The sequence below is a fragment of the Pygocentrus nattereri genome, chromosome 10, assembly GCF_015220715.1.
Source record: "Pygocentrus nattereri isolate fPygNat1 chromosome 10, fPygNat1.pri, whole genome shotgun sequence".
Classification (NCBI taxonomy): Eukaryota; Metazoa; Chordata; class Actinopteri; order Characiformes; family Serrasalmidae; genus Pygocentrus; species Pygocentrus nattereri.
Window position 1 is genome coordinate 17039388 of NC_051220.1, and position 18565 is coordinate 17057952.

The window sequence follows — 18565 nt, forward strand, 5'->3', positions numbered from 1 at the left end:
CAAGACCTTTTGGCAGGGACGGCTAATAACCAACGTGTGCAGGAGCTGGAGAAGTGCTCTTGATCGTCTCGCTGTCTGTGTAACATTTCCATAGTAAAGTTATAAATGATGGGAAATCTTGAAGCAGTTTGAATCATGTGGCGTGAACGGCACCTTTAAGCTTCATATGAAGCTCCACGCTCGAACCTGGGCATTAATAACGGTGACAGCGGTGACGTCAAAGACAAGACTAAAGAGCCCGTGTCTTTCTACTGCAAGACCACGTTTGAGCCCCAAACTGCCACCGGAGCCCCTCACACACACACACACACACATTCTGCTGGGCGAGCAGCAGCTTCCACTCGAGTGGAGCTGAGGGACAGGCTGCAGTAGTAGTGGAGCTCTGGCTCTCCCCCCTCACCGCGCACACCTCCTCCTCCCCTGCATGGCTGTGGATTTAGCTATGTGCTAATAGCGACAGGAGGAGGCTGAGGAGCGGCCGGCGCGGAGCTGCGAGCCCACGTACGGCGGAGGCTGCCACAGTCCGAACAGGCTCCCGAACAGCCATGGCTGACGGCGGAGAAGGAGAAGACGAGATACAGTTTCTACGGACGGTGAGTGGGCTTCGTTTGCGGGGGGCTTGTAGTCCGTGAAGCGGCGGACAAAGGGGGCTCGTATCTGCTTCACTCCAAGGCAGCGAGCATCGACTGGGGCGCGTGAGACGACGGAGAAAAAGGCGCGAAATTGGGGTTTGTTTTCTTATCACTGCTCTCAGCTGACAGCTCGGCAAATGGCCATTTGCGGCTCTCGTTTGTTCACACAGCTCCAGCCCCAGCGTGGTCTGGTACAGCGGTAAGACCGAGGCTTTCTTCTGCCAGGTCTCTCTGACAGATGTAGGCTGTTTATCAGGGCTGCTCTTTGCGCAGCGCTTCAGACCAGAAGAGAACTTCTGTCCTGCCGTTTTCCAAAACTGTCGCCTCCTGCAAAGCTTGAATCAAGTTTTTAAACGACAGGCTGTTTTGTGTTTAGTCTGTTAACCTTTGAGTATTGGGGTTTTGATGTCCTGCAATGCTGAGAAAATCGTAGAAGCCGTTAAAAGTTTCCGTTGGGTCCAGATGGTGTCCAGGAGTAATGGTATTTTCTGTTTTGCTGGTCAGGTGATATCTCGGGGTAAAGGAGTCTAACGGTTTAACAGGTGTTCTCGGACTGATTCCAGAAGCACTCGACGCTTTCCTAAAGGCATCTAAAGGCGTCCTATAGGAAACTAGTGGTCTCTAATGATAACCGTTAAGCCAGTTCTCACTAGACAGCCAAACCATCAGGTTGTAATCCTAATGGTTCTCATGCTCTTTTTTCAGCAGGGGGAGGTAACCAGTCTCGCCTCACACCACACAAATAACGCTTCGTAGAGCCTTGAAGGTACAAACTAAGCTAAAGCCACTTAAGTGGAACAGCTGCCAAAATCAAAACAGAGCAGTAGTAGCCAAGTAAGCTTTGTAGTAAGATATATTGTGATTGTTTTATTTCTCTTTTTGGACTGAAAACGCAGAAGCAGTTGCAGGTAAAGCTCATTAGCCTGTGGTGAGTTGAGAAAGGAATCACTGTCCTAAGAGTACATAGCGTTTATCTCCTTTAACCCTCTGCTAGCCTGAAATAAAACAAGCCATATTTGGAGGGGAAGCAGGCACGCACTGCTGGGCAATCGGTGAAGGTTTCTATTTATGCACTGAATTTGGCCGACTGCATCCTGCACTTCATTTCCTTGTCGATCTGTTCTTTTCTGTTTTATAAATTAGAAAAAAAGTATATATAAATATCTGAAATTGTGCTTCACTCTTTCCCGGCCACATCTGGAAGTCTTCCTTTTGAGGAAGCCAAAAGAGTGGCATGAGAGTGGCTGACTCTCCCTCTAAAACTGTTGAAAATGTGTGTGGCAGCATTCCAGGAAATATGTTTACTAATATTGCACACCCATTATTTTGACTGACAATGCTCATCACGGTTCTTTAGCTGACAAGTCTGCTGGTATAACACACTGATCATCCACAAGTAATGGCCCTGTTTTTGTCTGAGATAAATCTCTGCAGGACTTTGTACATTTCAGTAGGTTTTAAATCAGCTTAGATCTTCAAATCAAAAGTTCTGGGGATATTAACCTTTACAGGCATTTCATGATCTCTTGAGGGAATTTCAAACAAATCTGGATTTCTCCCTTAAGAGGCTTCCTCAAGTATAGAACATCCACCCTGCAGTGACTCTTTTGATAATCCAGCACTACTGTACACTCTTAAACAGATGATTCATCAAGTGTTATTTAGGAAAGAAAACGGTTCTATTTAGAACTATGAACACTTGAAGAACCCTCTGCGTGATTAAAGGGTTCTTTGTGACAATAGAAGAATCCTTTTGAGTGCTATATAGAGTCCCTTTCAAAAAGGTTCTATATATAGAACCATCTATAGCTCATTGATGCATTGATTCTCCATCAATCTAAAAAAGGCTTTTATGATGCAAAAGTGTTCATTGTTCTACATAAAACCATTTTCTTTACTAAACCACACTTAAGGAACCATCCTTTTTTAAGACTAGAGAACCACACTTAACCCATTCACATCCAACAATTAAGTTCAGTATTGTATTTCACTTTTTAGCCAAATGGTTTGATTGATTTGATTGATGTGAAAATACAGCTATGGATGGGGTTAATGGGTTCATGTAATGTAAAGCATGTAATTGTGAAGTATATTTCCCAGCAGAACATTTATATGCACTGTACTTTGCCCAATTGCTGTAGGCCAAGCCTGTGATTTCTCCTAACAGCCCTTATTTCCAACGCATCTTCGCAGCCTCTCTGTCTCTGAAATTGCAGTAGGCCTGCACTCTGAGTTCTTTTGCGTTGATGCGTTCTAGTTTTATAGCTTGTAGATACGTTTTAAATCTTGCACAAGTCTGTGGTTTGCAATAAATGTCATTTTTGCATATCTAGTTCAGCACTGTCTGCATCAGAAATGAAGAGAGAAGTGAGTCACGGTTTAATGTGTGAACTAACCACAGTTGCTGGAGGCTCTTGACTCCACACAGGATGTGTGAAGGGAGGGATGCAGACAGCAGAAGAGCTCTTCCCATCCTACTGATTCACCCACTGCCTCTTTAAACCATCTTACTGTAAGCTGGGATGTTGCTATAGTATAAACATCTGGAGCAATGCTGGCTTTCTGCACGGATATTAACCCTACAAGAACCTCAAGGACCAGTATATGAATCTACAATGCAATATTTTACTCTTGTAACCAAGTAAACTACATATTACGTTTATAGTAGGTGCCGAATAATGTATAGTAGTTCCAGACTTACCAGTCCAAAGATTAATAATTGAATAATAAACCTGCAAGTTAAGCACTAATCATAATGAGAGAAAGCACAAAATATAAATCAGATCTTGTGTTCTTGTTTGCAGTGTTAGCCGAAGCATTATCTCATAAACCTAGGGTCTATGATATTTTTCCTAGAAAGAGTGAAGATCACTAACACATGCACAGACACACGGACCCTTGCGGTTTTTGTAATTAACCTTTTTTTTTTTTTACAACAGTCAAATAAAGTCAAATAAAGGGGTCAATTTGAAAATTGCAACAGTCAAAACAGGACAGTGAAAAATGAAGCAGAGTTGACATTAAGGTACTTTTTATTTCGACGAGTCAGTTTTAGTCTTGTCCAGTGCCCACTCGAAATCTACGAGAGGTGAATTTTGGGAACATAATCCTCTAAAACTACACAGCTCCCATAAAGAATATTAGGATTAAATGGAAGGACAGTGAGTTTGAGAACAGATTTATTGAACACTGAAGGCACATTATTGTAAAGCATGGCTGCCCAAACCTTCTTCTTAAGATCTACCCTCATATGTTTAGGTCCAACCCTAACTTATCACACCTGCTTCTAAAGTTTTGGGGTTTACCCAAGAAGGAATTATGTTATTTTCATGTACTTATCAATACCAATACCAAAAATGTAAAAAATGTAGAAACTGGTGCTCCATCCACCTGGATTAGCACTGTGGAGAAATATAACGTTTATTTCTATAGGGCTACGAATGCAGTAAAAAGTAATAAAGCACAGACACAGCAGACAACACCACCTAAACAGTCTTTTCTTCTGGAGTACAATACATAAGTAATCAAATATCTGTTTGAAATACCAGTCTAATCCAAACATCTGTCTAATGCCGATGTTTGCTGATTGTTAAAAAACAAAATCAGTATGATAGCAATATTTTGTGTATCCCCACTAAACTAAACTTCAAACTTCTTTGATCAAGTAGATCAGATGTGTTAGACTAAGGCTGGAACTCAGCTGGGGGAATAAATAACCAGCAACAGGATAGGGCACCAATGCAATAGAGAGATCAGTGAATGAGGATGAAGATTACAATTCAGTTGCAGAGTGTGCGCACACTTCCTGTAATACATGTGAAGTCACGCATTGGTTGGTGTCTAAATGTCCTTGGAGGAGACAGCTGACCGCTCAGATTTTTAAATGCGTATGTCTGAATGCTTTCTTTTGGCCCCCAAACCATGGATGACACATGGGCTCTCAACTCTAGGACACACCTGTGCTTCATTGACAGTACGTTTACTGGCACGTGTCTTGGGAGATCTGCTGTTGATATGCATCTGATGGAGCTCTGCTTTTTAGGCTGTTCTGACTCTTATCCATATCACACTGACTGAATCAGATCCTGGCCTTCACTTTCACATCTTTCTGTTCTTCCTCAAGCAGGATGATGTTCTCACTGCTATCTCTCCCAAGCTTCATGGTAATATCTATTCCTCAGAGGTATCATGAGTAGTGGAAGCTGTAAATCCATCATTTATGCCTATGGCTACATGTGCAGTACCTATTGACTATTGATGAGAAAAGCTCCATGAAAATGATGCATTTATGCATAAAATGGCATTACCTGCGGATAGCTGCACATTAATTGGCTGGTGATCTGACTGGGCTCGCTGTAGCCTCCATTCATAGATCAGAAGATGGCTTCCTGCCTCACCTTCAGTAGAGGTCAAACATCAGTACTCTAAGCTGTGTGCTACATCTGCTCTGCTGGAAAGAACCTTTCTTGGGGATCTTTTGAGGAATACTGAACTGTTTAACAACCTAATCTCCATCTGTCACATGTGTATCTTACATTCAGTTGCAACAGACAATAATTTTGTTTTCCAAACAGAAAACCTGTTGACTGGAAACACATTTACCATAGATGGCAACAGGCAGGTGGTGAAACAGATGCCTATTGGCTTCTTAAGTGTGTTTTGAGAAATCGTCTTTAAGCATCCTTTTGTTTTCTGTGGTACCTGACAGTACATCGCAAATGTGGCAGATTGAGATTAAGTTGAAAAATGTCCTTTTACGGTTGAGTTGCAAAGTGCCACTGCTCCTTTAAGAAACACGCCAGCTTGTTGCATTTCTCCACAGGGGGCAGCAGCTGACTGGTTGGTTCTGGGAAGGGGTTCAGAGCTCTGTTTGTTTGTGTGTGTGTAGGGATTGTAAAGCAGGTATGCCTTGTGGTGCAGAGTGAGACTGCAACAGGCATTCTGTAGCAGCAGTGTCGATTATACAGCACAGTCGAAGTCTGCTCAGTTTAGCAGTTATTCAGCATCTTTATACCCCACAATGCTTTAGACTCGCCCTTTCTTGCCTCTGTCTGGATCTTTCTTGTAAACACATGGGCACTCATATACAAATATTTACACACTCTTGTAGTGTAATATATCTGGTGATTCTCTGAACAGAATACAAAAATGCCAATTTTCCTAATCCTTCACATCCAAGTATTTATCTTATGTGAATACACAAGACTCCATAACAAATGTCAGTAGAGTTCAACACAGTCATAGAGCTCTGAGGTTATTACAGTTGAGGTGTTAACTGAATGTTATATTTTTAATCATCTATATTTATAGCAGACCTGTATGGATTGAATATGCTGTTCTTATTTAACTGAATGGTAAAATATGCCAGCTGTGACTGTGATTTCACTTTTTCCTCTATTTAAATTTTTAAAAATTTATTGGCAAACACACCTGTCTCCAGTGGTGAACTATGACTATTAGCGTTAGGCCACACATTTCAAAACCTGGTGAAAAAGAAAAAAAAGAAAAAGGCAGGAAAAAAACACATCTGTGATAAGACCACCCCTATGGAATGCATGAACATTTTGGCCACTGTAGATTAAACACAAACATTTAAAGTTTGATGAAGTTTCAGTAAAGGACAGTGGCATAGTAATACTGCTATTTACTGTTTCTAGCAACTGACTGAATCCTGGCTCAGTTCCAGTCCTGAAGGGTTTGTGTTCAGCACATTTTGTTGCTTTCCATGCTTAAACACACTGGATGGATTAAATGGAACTCCATTTAATCTTCTAATTACCACTCTAATTAGTAGGTGTTTTTGAGCAGGTAAAATAATGAACTGTGCTGTCCATCCTGCACCGAAATTGCAGAACACTGGCCAAGAGTGGTATTTTTTCTCATGAAAAGTGTTCCTACTCATTAGATATCAGCATGTGATTGGTTGATTGCACTGTCAGTTTTTAATTATGTTAGGGGTTAATCTGACACATTAGGACTTCTTTTCACCTCCTGAAGGCCTAACCAATGAGAGAGATCACTTGACTATATCTACATAATTACTTCAGGGGGTAAAATCCTGACTGGACAATTTTCTATTGGCCGTTTCATAAATTCAACCCTTCAACCAAAAATTTAAAATTAAATTGCAGTATTACTATAATACCTGCAGATTTTAAATACGAGATAGATTGATATTTTGAATACATTTTTTTTAATGTAACAGACATCATTAGACATCATCTCTAAAGGCCTAGAAGGCCCTGAGGATTCACCACTATTTCCATGTGCTTTGTATCAGAAATTTGTGAAAGCACAGATTAAGCATGGCACCTAGACAGCTCCATTGACAACTATCAAACAGCCTGCTCTTTGTCTTCATTCACTTTCTACATGTCATCAACACAGGTAAAAGAATGTGTTTATGTTGTCCATCGACTGTTCCCTGCAAACCTCTGGAGTCCAGAACTGCTCACACACAGCGCAAGTTGATTTGCTTCCTGGGGTGTGGAAATCTGACAGCTCTGATATTAGCGTTAACATTGAGGTCATGGGCTGACCTCAAAGCAACGAGGAGAGCTGTTATGGCCCCTGTTAGATTGGCGTTCTCGCAGACTGACAGCAAGATAGGTGATTTGTACAAGTTATGCGTGTGTGTGCTGCGTTATCTGACGGTTGCTGAGACAGGAGTTAGAAGAAACCACAGCCCAACCCCCGCGGGGTGTATATCAAGCACTTTTCTTGCACCAGCAGCTACTAAGCCATCAGCTAAGGGCAGTGTGTAAATGTGACTAATCCACTATGGCAGCCCTCAGAACAGCAGACTTTGCCCTCCTGACCTGCCCTGGAACTCCAGCGAGATGCTTTGGGCATATAAATTCTGTATGAAGGGGAATTACAGCGATTTTTCAAAATATCTGCATATATAAATCCACAGAGTGCTTTGGTGTGAATGTTCCATTTTAAAGAAACTTTCTGAGTCAGAATTGTCCACAGTGGTGGTGATAAGAACCAGCCATACAAGCGTTTAATCTTTTAAAAGCTATTTCACAAAAATGGTGATGTAATATTCTGCCTGATGCCGTAAAGTTTTTTTCATGACAGTTTTGAGAAGGCATAAAATATACACTATATATCCAAATGTATGTGGACACCCCTTAATTATTGAATTCTGGTGTTTCAGTCACAGCCATTGCTAACAAATGTATAAGATTAGGCACATGCGATCTCCACAGACAAACTTTGGCAGTATTATGAGTCATACTGAAGAGCTCAAAGACTTTAAACTAATATGATGCCACAAGTCCTCTCATGAGATTTTTGCCGTAATAGATCTGCCCTGGTCAATGGTAATTGCCCTCATTTGGAAATGGAAGCATCTAGGAGCAACAGATCAGCTGCAAAGTGGTAGACCACACAAACTCACAGAGTGGGTCACCTGAAAAGTCTATAAAATCACACATTCTCCAAACTGCCTCTGGAAGCAACACGCGCACAAGAATTATGCATCGAGAACATTATAAAATGTTTTTCCATGGCTGAGTGGCTGCTGACAAGATCACTTTTCACAATGCCAAGTGTCAGCTGGAGTAGTATAAAGCACACCACCACTGGAGCAGTAAAAAAAAACATGCTCTCTGGAATGATTATTCACGCTTCAGTGTCTTGCAGTCTGATGGATCAAACTGGTTGTGATGGATGCCAGGAGAACGCTACCTACTGGAATAATGGCAACAATAAAGTTTGGTGAAGGAGTGATAATGAAAAGGCAAATAAAGGGTAATGTAAATGTTACAGCATACAAAGGCATTTTAGACAATTATATTCTTCTGACTTTGTGCCAGCAGTTTGGGAAAGGTCCTTTAATGTTCCAGTATTACTACACCCCTGTGAACTGAAGGAGGTCCATAAAGACATGGTGTAATGAGATTGGTGCAGAGGAACTCCAGTGACCTGCACAGAGCCCTGGTCTCAACCCTATTAAATGCCTTTAAAATGAATTAATACTTCAAGGGTGATGTAAGCCAAATAGTCCACAGAGAATACACTGCAGATTTCCATATGTACATTACTCAGGTGTTTGCAGATAGTAAATAAAGTGGCTGTATTTGTGTTGTAAAAAAAATTGTTACCACCTGGTTCCTGTCAGCACCACTGTAAAGAAATCTGAGTCAGTAAGTGAAAATTTTCACATCAAACCACTCTTTATGACTTTGTTTACATTGTTTACATTAAAACAAACACATCTCCAATAGAGGTCTGCAGGAGCTTCTAACCCAAGCATGTGGAAACATCTTACACCTAGACTGGGCTAGTTTTCTTCCATCTTGACTCTTCTCTTGTTTTTGTGACCGATGCACCAATCTGGTCTCACACTGGGAGCAGCATACAGAGGGCAGAGTTTCTTAGAGGGATGCGCTTCTCTTTCGTCTGCACTTGCAGCTTCAACGGGCTCTGGATGTCTTCTTGTGCTGAGTTGTTGGAAGGGCTGTTATGGAACCTCTTTGGCACTCGAGACCCACCCACGCGCTTACACAAACTGTGAAACCTCGAGTGCTGTTAGTGGGAGCTTTCCAGCTGTTTGAAATCATCTCTCGCAAATGTATCAGATGTACACACAATATACAAGTTTCCAGTAGCATATGGGTAGGCCTCCTCAGTTTAAATGACAAATCTCTCATATCTAGCTTTTTATTTGAAAAAAGGCATATTTGATGACTAGTGACCTCTTGAGAGCCTGTTTTCCCCTGTGTGGACGATTATCCAGGTCAAAAACTACAAGCCAGATCTCTATAATTGCAGTCAGCTCCTACTGATTGCCCTTACTGTGTTCAAGGGGATGATTTCTTATATTGTTTCAAAAATTGAATACCATGTGCTGGAATGTTGGATTGTGAGTATGGATTAGTGTAGGACAATATTAATACAGTTCATTTTTGCTCCTGCTTTTATAGACACAAGAGGCAAAGTCTTAAGCTTTGAAGGATGTCAGTACCGAAGCCCACTGATCTCTCAGTTTGTATGTATTCAGCACAAGAATTTAGTGCATGCAATGTAGAGCTATGGACTAAGGGCAGTGATTAATACATCATCTATGAAAGGATCATTTTCCAAACACTGTAACTATAAATGGTCTCTCAAAAGGTGACATTATTTCTTACATAATTTCTTACATACATATTTCTTACATAAGTCTATTTTAAAATAAGGTAAATGTATAATTGTAAATTACATGAATCACAGTTTTTAAGGGTACAGAATAAGGAACTATTCATCATATATATCAAAATGTAAGCAAATACACTATATTGCCAAAAGTATTCAGTCACCCATCCAAATCGTGGAATTCAGGTGTTCCAATCACTTCCATGGCCACAGGTGTATAAAACTAAACACCTAGGCCTGCAGACTGCTTCTACAAACATTAGTGAAAGAATGGGTCGCTCTCAGGAGCTCAGTGAATTCCAGCATGGTACCGTAATAAGATGCTACCTGTGTACCTTGTCCAGTCGTAAAATTTCCTCGCTACTAAATATTCCACAGTCAACTGCCAGTGGTATTATAACAAAGTGGAAGCGAATGGGAATGACATCAACCCAGCCATGAAATGGTAGGCCATGTAAAATGACAGAGCGTGGTCAGCAGATGCTAAGGGAACTTTCTTCAGAGTCAGTCACTACAGACCTCCAAACTTCATGTGGCCTTCAGATTAGCTCGAGATCAGTGCGTGGAGAGTTTCATGGAATGGGTTTTCATGGCTGAGCAGCTGCATCCATGCCTTACATCACCAAGCGCAATGCAAAGCGCCAAAGCACAGTGGTGTAAAGCGCCGCCACCGGACTCTAGAGCAGTGGAGACGTATTCTCTGGAGTGACGAATCACGCTTCTCCGTCTGGCAATCCGGTGGACGAGTCTGGGTTTGGCGGTTGTCAGGAGTGTATAGTTTGGTGGAGGGGGGATGATGGTGTTGTGTTGTTTGAAGGGTGTCTACATAACATATTCATATCACCTTACATAAACACTTCATAACATGTTCATGAACGCATACATCAACAGTTGTAAACTATACATGTTTTTACATTATATTAATAACTACAATAACTACAGGGTCATTTTACCAGAAGACATTTTTTATTTTGAATAACTTTATTATTTTCAGTGAAACCCCTCATTTCTGGACAGCCAGCATAAAAACTGACTTCACACTTTTTGCCTAGACTTTCAACTTTTTTTTTCCTCAAACATTTGTATTTTGCTCCATGCTATTCTTTCTACTTTTTACTCTAATTACTGTAGAATCACTTCATTAATGTTGTCTTGCATGTCACTTTACTATACGGACAGTGAACTACTCATAAATGTGCTATGAACAGTCAATCAACTTAAAATCTCAAACTTTGCGTGGTGGTCCATAACCAATGCACAGTTATACTTGTCCCTTCTCCAAAACTGTGAAATACTAGAAATAAACTAGAAATAAAACTGTGAAATCACTAGAAATAACACCTCCAAAGTAATTGGGAGAACAGTGTTAGCATTTACCCCAAGAAAGTTAAACTTACTTTATATAACATTCTCCACAACTATGTATAGACTGTTGAATTAACAGTACATTTTTAAAGAATAATTAAAGTAAAAAATAGATATAATAGCAAAATAGTGCAAAATACAAATGCATGAGAAAAAAAAAACATTTAAAGAGTTGAAAGTCTAGGCAAAAAGTGTGAAATCACTTTCTGTCCAAAGGGATGAAGCCAGGTCATTTTTTATGCTGGCAGTCCAGAAATGAGGGGTTTCACTGAAAATAATGAAGTTATTCAAAATAAAAAATGAGGACTTTTATTTTCAAGAACATCTTTTGATAGAATGACATTGTAGTCCATATTAATATAATGTAAAACATGTGTAGTTTACAAATGTTTATGTATACATTCATGAACATGTTATGAAGTGTTTATGTAAGGTGATATGAATGTGATATGTAGACACCCTTCAAATAAAGTGTTACCATTGTTTTTCAGGGGTTGGGCTCGGCCCCTTAGTTCCAGTGAAAGGAACTCTTAATGCTTCAGCAGATCAAGAGATTTAGGACGAATTTAATTCTCGCAACTTTGTGGGAACAGTTTGGGGACGGCCTCTTCCTGTTCCAACATGACTGCACACCAGTGCACAAAGCAAGACTGGCCTGCACAGAGTCCTGACCTCAACCAGATAGAACACCTTTGGGATGAATTAGAGTGGAGACTGTGAGCCAGGCCTTCTCATCCAACATCAGTGTCTGACTTCACAAATCTGCTTCTGGAAGAATGGTCAAAAATTCCCATAGACACAGTCCTAACCCTTGTGAAAAGCCTTCCCAGACGAGTTGAAGCTGTTATAGCTGCAAAGGGTGGGCAGACATCATCTTAAACCCTATGGATTAAGAATGGGATGTCACTCAATTTCATATGCGTGTGAAGGCAGACGAGCAAATACTTTTGGCAATATCGTGTGTGTGCATTGCCACTTGCAGGTGTAATGCTTCTTTCCATTGTAGACCATTATTAATAAAGGCTTATTGACGTCTTGCGTCAATCTGTTTGTTTTTTTAAAGCTTTATTTGTTATTTATTATTAATAAAATTAATGACTCATATTGACACCCTGCCTCGATCCCTCCTGTTATCTGTCGGATTACTTAACTCTTCACTGATCTTTTAGCTATATGAAATGGAGGTCTAGTTTGTCCTGCAAGCAAATCTCAGCAAAATAGCTTTTTCTTTAATTCAGCTCAGTGTAGTTGGAGACTGACAGGCACACCTTATGTGGAATTAGGCCAACAAACAAAGCGCTAGACTGCCCACTGAATGCTCTAATGATCTATCGATCCACTACTAAATGAAGAAATTTCCTTGACCAGTGTCAGTGTCATAGTACAGCAAGCAATGATACCTCTCTCAGTAATCAGATTGATTGCTATGTGTCACTATTGTGCAGGTCAAACAGAAGTGCCTTGTGCTACAAGAGCATTTTGTTATGGAAGTTTATTCAGTTCAGGATGTATCATTTGTATAGAATGGAAAATTCTGTACAGGTATTGATAATTATAAATGTCTGTAATAGATTAAAAGCAATTTTGTGAGCAGTATGTGCTGTAAATTTTCTTTTGAGACAGCAATGATTACTCCATTAAACTTTTATTTGATGAAATATTTTGACATTATGGCCATTTTCAAAGTTTTTATAGTGTCAGTCCTAGTTTAGAGTATATATATATATATATATATATATATATATATATATATATATATATATATATATATATATATATATATATATACAGTGGTGAAAAACAGTATTTAGTCAGTCACCAATTGTGCAAGTTCTCCCACTTAAAACGATGAGAGAGGCCTGTAATTGACATCATAGGTAGACCTCAACTATGAGAGTCAAAATGAGGAAAACAATTTAAGAAAATCACATTATCTCATTTTTAAAGAATTTATTTGCAAATAATGGTGGAAAATAACAAAAGTTCATCTCAATACTTTGTTATATAACCTTTCTTGGCAATGACAGAGGTCAAACGTTTTCTTTAAGTCTTAAGAACTTGCAATTGGTGACTGACTAAATACTTTTTTTCCCCCACTATATATATATATATATATATATATATATATATACACACACATAGGCAGGGCCAGACAAATATTAAAAAGCAAAGGCCACTAGAGGCACCAAGCCAATCCTGTGGCCAACATTAGAGATACATAAACATGGTTATCACATGTACAGTGGGTTGCAAAAGTATTCATACCCCTTGAACTTTTCCATATTTTGTCACATTACAACCACAAACATAAATATATTTCACTGGAATTTAATGTGAAAGACCAACACAAAGTGGTATACAATTGTGAAGTGGAAAGAAAATTATACATGAATCAAAACATTTTTTACAAATAAAAAACTAATAAGTGCGACGTGCAAAAGTATTCAGCCCCCCTGAGTCAATACTTTGTGGAGCCACCTTTTGCTGCAATTACAGCTGCAAGTCTTTTAGGGTATGTCTCCACCAGCTTTGCACATCTAGTGACTGAAATTCTTGCCCATTCCTCCTTGCAAAACAGCTCAAGCTCAGTCAGATTGGATGGAGAGCGTTTGTGAACAGCAGTTTTGAGATCTTGCCACAAATTCTCAATTGGGTTTAGGTCTGGACTCTGACTGGGCCATTCTAACACATGAATATTCTTTTTTTTAAACCACTCCATTGTAGCTCTGGCTTTATGTTTAGGGTCGTTGTCCTGCTGGAAGGTGAACCTCCGCCCCAGTCTCAAATCTTTTGCTGACTCCAACAGGTTTTCTTCCAAGATTGCCCTGTATTTGGCTCCATCCATCTTCCCATCAACTTTGACCAACTTCCCGGTCCCTGCTGAAGAGAAGCACCCCCAGAGCATGATGCTGCCACCACCATATTTGACAGTGGGGATGGTGTTTTCAGAGTGATGTGCAGTGTTATTTCTCCGCCACGCATAGCGTTTTGCATTGTGGCCAAAAAGTTCTATTTTGGTCTCGTCTGACCAAGCACCTTCTTCCACATGTTTGCTCTGTCCTCAACATGGCTTCTGGCAAACTGCAAACGGGACTTCTTATGGTTTTCTTTTAACAATCTTTCTCCTTGCCACTCTTCCATAAAGACCACATTTGTGTAGTGCACGACTAATTGTTGTCCTGTGGACAGTTTCCCCCACCTGAGCTGTGGCTCTCTGCATTTCATCCAGAGTCACCATGGGCCTCTTGGCTGCCTCTCTGATCAGTGATCTCCTTGTTCGGCCTGTAAGTTTAGGTGGACGGCCTTGTCTTGGCAGGTTTACTGTGGTGCCATACTCTTTCCATTTCCGGATGATGGATTGAACAGTGCTCCGTGAGATGTTCAAAGCTTGGGAAATCTTTTTATAACCTAAGCCTGCTTTAAACTTCTCCAAAACCATATTCCTAACCTGTCTGGTGTGTTCTTTGGACTTCATGATGCTGTTTGCTCCCCAATATTCTCTTAACCAACATCTGAGGCCGTCACGGAGCAGCTGTATTTGTACTGAGATTAGATTACACACAGGTGGACCCTTTTGAGTCATTAGCAGTCATCAGGCAACTTCTGAATGCAATTGGTTGCACTCAGGGAAAAGGGGGCTGAATACTTTTGCACGTCGCACTTATTAGTTTTTTATTTGTAAAAAATGTTTTGATTCATGTATAATTTTCTTTCCACTTCACAATTGTATACCACTTTGTGTTGGTCTTTCACATTAAATTCCAGTGAAATATATTTATGTTTGTGGTTGTAATGTGACAAAATATGGAAAAGTTCAAGGGGTATGAATACTTTTGCAACCCACTGTATATACGTACATGATGTAGAAGAGTCCTTGATTTTATGATATCGCCAGCCGAACACTTCAATACTCCATCTTTGTCTGACTTTGATTAATGAACCCTGCAGGTTTGTATTTGGGATCACTGAAGATCACTGCACTACAAGCGTGCTAGTAGCCGTGCTTTTGAATATTGTGTTTTCTAAATGAGTTCTATCTGATAAGGCATGAATACTTGGTCTTCCTGATGTGGAAACTGATGACATGTTTGACAGATTTTTTGTCAGTCATCATTGTTATCTGATTCTTTTTCATACAGTTATATTCAATAACCCAGCTATCAAGACAGGCTGTGAAGAAATGCTAGAAAGAAATTACATTCTAGAAAGAGCTCTAAAAAGATGTCATGCTAGCTATCATGGTAGTAACTTTAGCATTACAGTTGGGAAATGACTATAAAATCAATGCATAAGAGGGTGAAAAGTAGTTGTTTTGTTAATAGTGGTAAATATTAGTAAATGTGGGGAAATTCAGCTGGTCTGATGGGTAAAAGGGAAAAGAGGTGGTTTGATGAAGAAGTCTCCAGGCTAAGTGGACATTTAGGCCACAAGTTCTGCATTTTTAGGCACCAAACTGAAATGAAAAATGGGGCCAGGGCTTTGGGCCATAATTGAGCCCGAGACAGGACATTCCTAATACTTGCTAGAGTAAATGGAACAGTAGCATTATGAGTGCAGACTGAGGTGCTTTTCCATACTGTAGACCAGATGACAAAGGCTTGGGGTTCATCACCTCACAAATCAGGACATGGATCAACGAGGCTGCCTTGGGAGTGCCCTGTCCTCCAGTTCTGCTTGCGACTGCATTAACCTCTACAGCGTCAGCGTCATCTCTGGAATACCAGCATATCAAATGCTGGTCATAAATCACACTCTAGGTTGGGTTCCAGCAGTATCAGCCTTGTACCTATAAAGTTATCACAAGACTTTCTAATGCAGAATTTTTTCTGTGGATATGAACTCTTGCAATTTTCAAACTATTCTGCATTGTCAGGGTTTCTGCCACTTTTTCAGCTTAACCTTCTACGCAATGATATTCGTTTTCTTGATGCATCATTCATAATTCACACAGAAGGTAATGAAGTTAGCTGAATGTGCTGTGGTTCAGCCCTACCAGTCAGAGACTTTTTTGCTTTATCTCACTGTGCTCCCACCATAACCCACCAGTCAGTCTGTTTTCGCATAGACAGTATTATTATAGACAGTATACCTTAATGTTACCACACTCCAAACAACAAACAGCATCCAAAAACTCAAAACAAATGTTTTTAAGGAAGATGCTGCCACCGGTCAGCGACCCCAGCATTGCAATTCTTTATTTAAGAGACCCTTATTAGTCCCACAATGGGGAAATTTCACCTCCGCATTTAACCCATCTGTGAAGTGAAACACCACATACACTCTAGTGAGCACACACTAGGGGGCAGTGAGCACACTTGCCAGAGAGCGGTGGGCAGCCCGATCTGCAGAGCCCGAGGAGCAGTTGGGGGTTAGGTGTCTTGCTCAAGGACACCTCAGTCATGTGCTGTTGGCTCTGGGGATCGAACCGGCGACCTTCCGGTCACAAGGCTGGATCCCTAACCTCCAGCTTCATTGGTTCTCCTTTACTGCACTAACTTAAACCCAGAACTAGAGCAACTAAAGCCACAGATGGTTTGATATTTACCATGAGAAGGAAGTGAATTTAATGTGCTGGTTTTGTTGTACCTTTTATCTTGAGAACAGTGAGTTTGTGAAGCGTAAATTAGCTGGTAACCAAGCTTGATAAATATACTACATTTGTCCAAATTTAAGATAGAAAAAGTTTTAGTCCTTAAAACCATACCAGCATAATACAGTAGAACTTATAATGTAAATCTTTGACTTGAGATCATATATGCTATGTCTGTGCTCTGTCACACTGTCTGTGGCACTTCTGTGCTGGTGTGCAGCAAAGTTTACTCCGTAGAACCATTAACATTAACACCAAAACAATGCCAAGTTCCAAATGATCCCTTTTCCCCAATTTGAACACTGCAGAACTGTTCAGATTGTTTATATTGCAAGTTTAGCATCTGTCAAAGCAATTTAGAGCATATTCCTTTGAAATTACTTTTGTTATAGTAAACATTACAGTAAGTTGCTCGAGAAATATTAGGGAGTCTGGTAGTTAGATATACATTATTTGAAGCCATTTTTTCAAAATGTACATAATTAAATCAATAAGATGTCAAATAAAAAAGAGTTTGCAACGTTTGCAATGCAAATATAGCCGTTTTACTTACTTTCCAAAATGATTGCATGTGACATATGCAAAACAATGTCTTTGGCATCAGGCAGCATATTAATAACCAGCACTTGTAATAGCTTCCTGTGAGGCACTAAAGTCTTTGAATGTCTGGTTCTTATCACGACCACTTTGAACAATTCTGAGTCAGTATTTTTCTCTAGAACAGAGCAAACCACTTTGAATTACTTTGTTTACATCTTAACAATTTAATCATGCAGAGATTTTGAAAATCAGAATTCCCCATTAAAGCTGCTTATACTGCTGAAATGTAATTACCCAATCAAATCACCAGTATGTTGAATCACTTTGAATCATTCTTAATTCACAAAAATAGGTTTTGAATCAAACCAGAAAACAATGAATCATGAATTGAATCAATTCATTGTCAGCTTAAAGATTTGCACCTCTACAACTCTACATTTGAACAATGTATCATAACCTTTCGTTTTTAACATTTGTCTACAAAAACTGGCCTTGCATTAATTCTGATACACATCTTGATGATTTAACTTTTTTTTTCTCAAGCATTACAGCCGCATTGTATATGAGAGCAACTCTCTACAGAGCTTGTGGCTTTATGCATGCATTACATGCAACAGCAGCCTTACTGTGAGTGTGATTTGACATGCTCAAACTACTTGTCAGCCATTGAGAGCCCAGTGAAGTAGTCATAAATAAAGACAGATTACTCCAGACTTGCTGTCACTGACAGGAAAATGAAATGACTCCAGATCACATTTTATGGGTGTTGATTTTGTCTCTGTGTGTTCCCTCACTGAACCAGCAGGGCTTGGGTTTCATATGTGCACACTGTGGTTATGTGGGCTGTAAGGTGGGTGCTTGAGAGATGATTACCACAGATCAAGATCAAGTCAATCATAGACCGTAGCAACTTTTTGCTATGTCCTTTCCTCACTCTTAAAGCTTGATAAAAGCGCAATAATTTTTACATTATTTCTCATAAAATTATTGAATCATAGTTACATAAGCTCTCTCTCTCTCTCTCTCTCTCTCTCTCTCTCTCTCTCTCTCTCTCTCTGTCCTTTACATTGTGTGAAAATTTCATGATTGGACCAATAAAAATACTGCAAAATTGCTTAGAATAAAATATTTTTAAATTAACTTGCATTGAAAGTAAAGACCATTTTTACTCTCTCTTGTAAAGTTACTATTTTGGAGATAACTGTTTGTCTTTGGACGGCGACGATATATATAATCGTCATATATATATATATAATATACATATATATATAATATATATATGTAATCCTCGAAC

At 39.8% G+C, this 18565-nt stretch overlaps 1 protein-coding gene across 4 annotated transcripts in view; it reads left to right on the top strand.

The window, feature by feature from the left end:
• Positions 1 to 301: 301 nt before the first annotated feature.
• The window catches only part of LOC108430665 (ryanodine receptor 3-like), a 329117-nt gene continuing 310853 nt past the window's right edge, over positions 302 to 18565 (top strand). For all 4 annotated transcript variants that reach the window (XM_037541686.1, XM_037541687.1, XM_037541688.1 and 1 more), the window contains exon 1: positions 302 to 593. In XM_037541686.1, coding sequence (XP_037397583.1) covers positions 546 to 593 — 48 coding nt within the window. In that variant the 5' untranslated portion in view covers positions 302 to 545. The remainder of the gene's footprint in view (positions 594 to 18565) is intronic.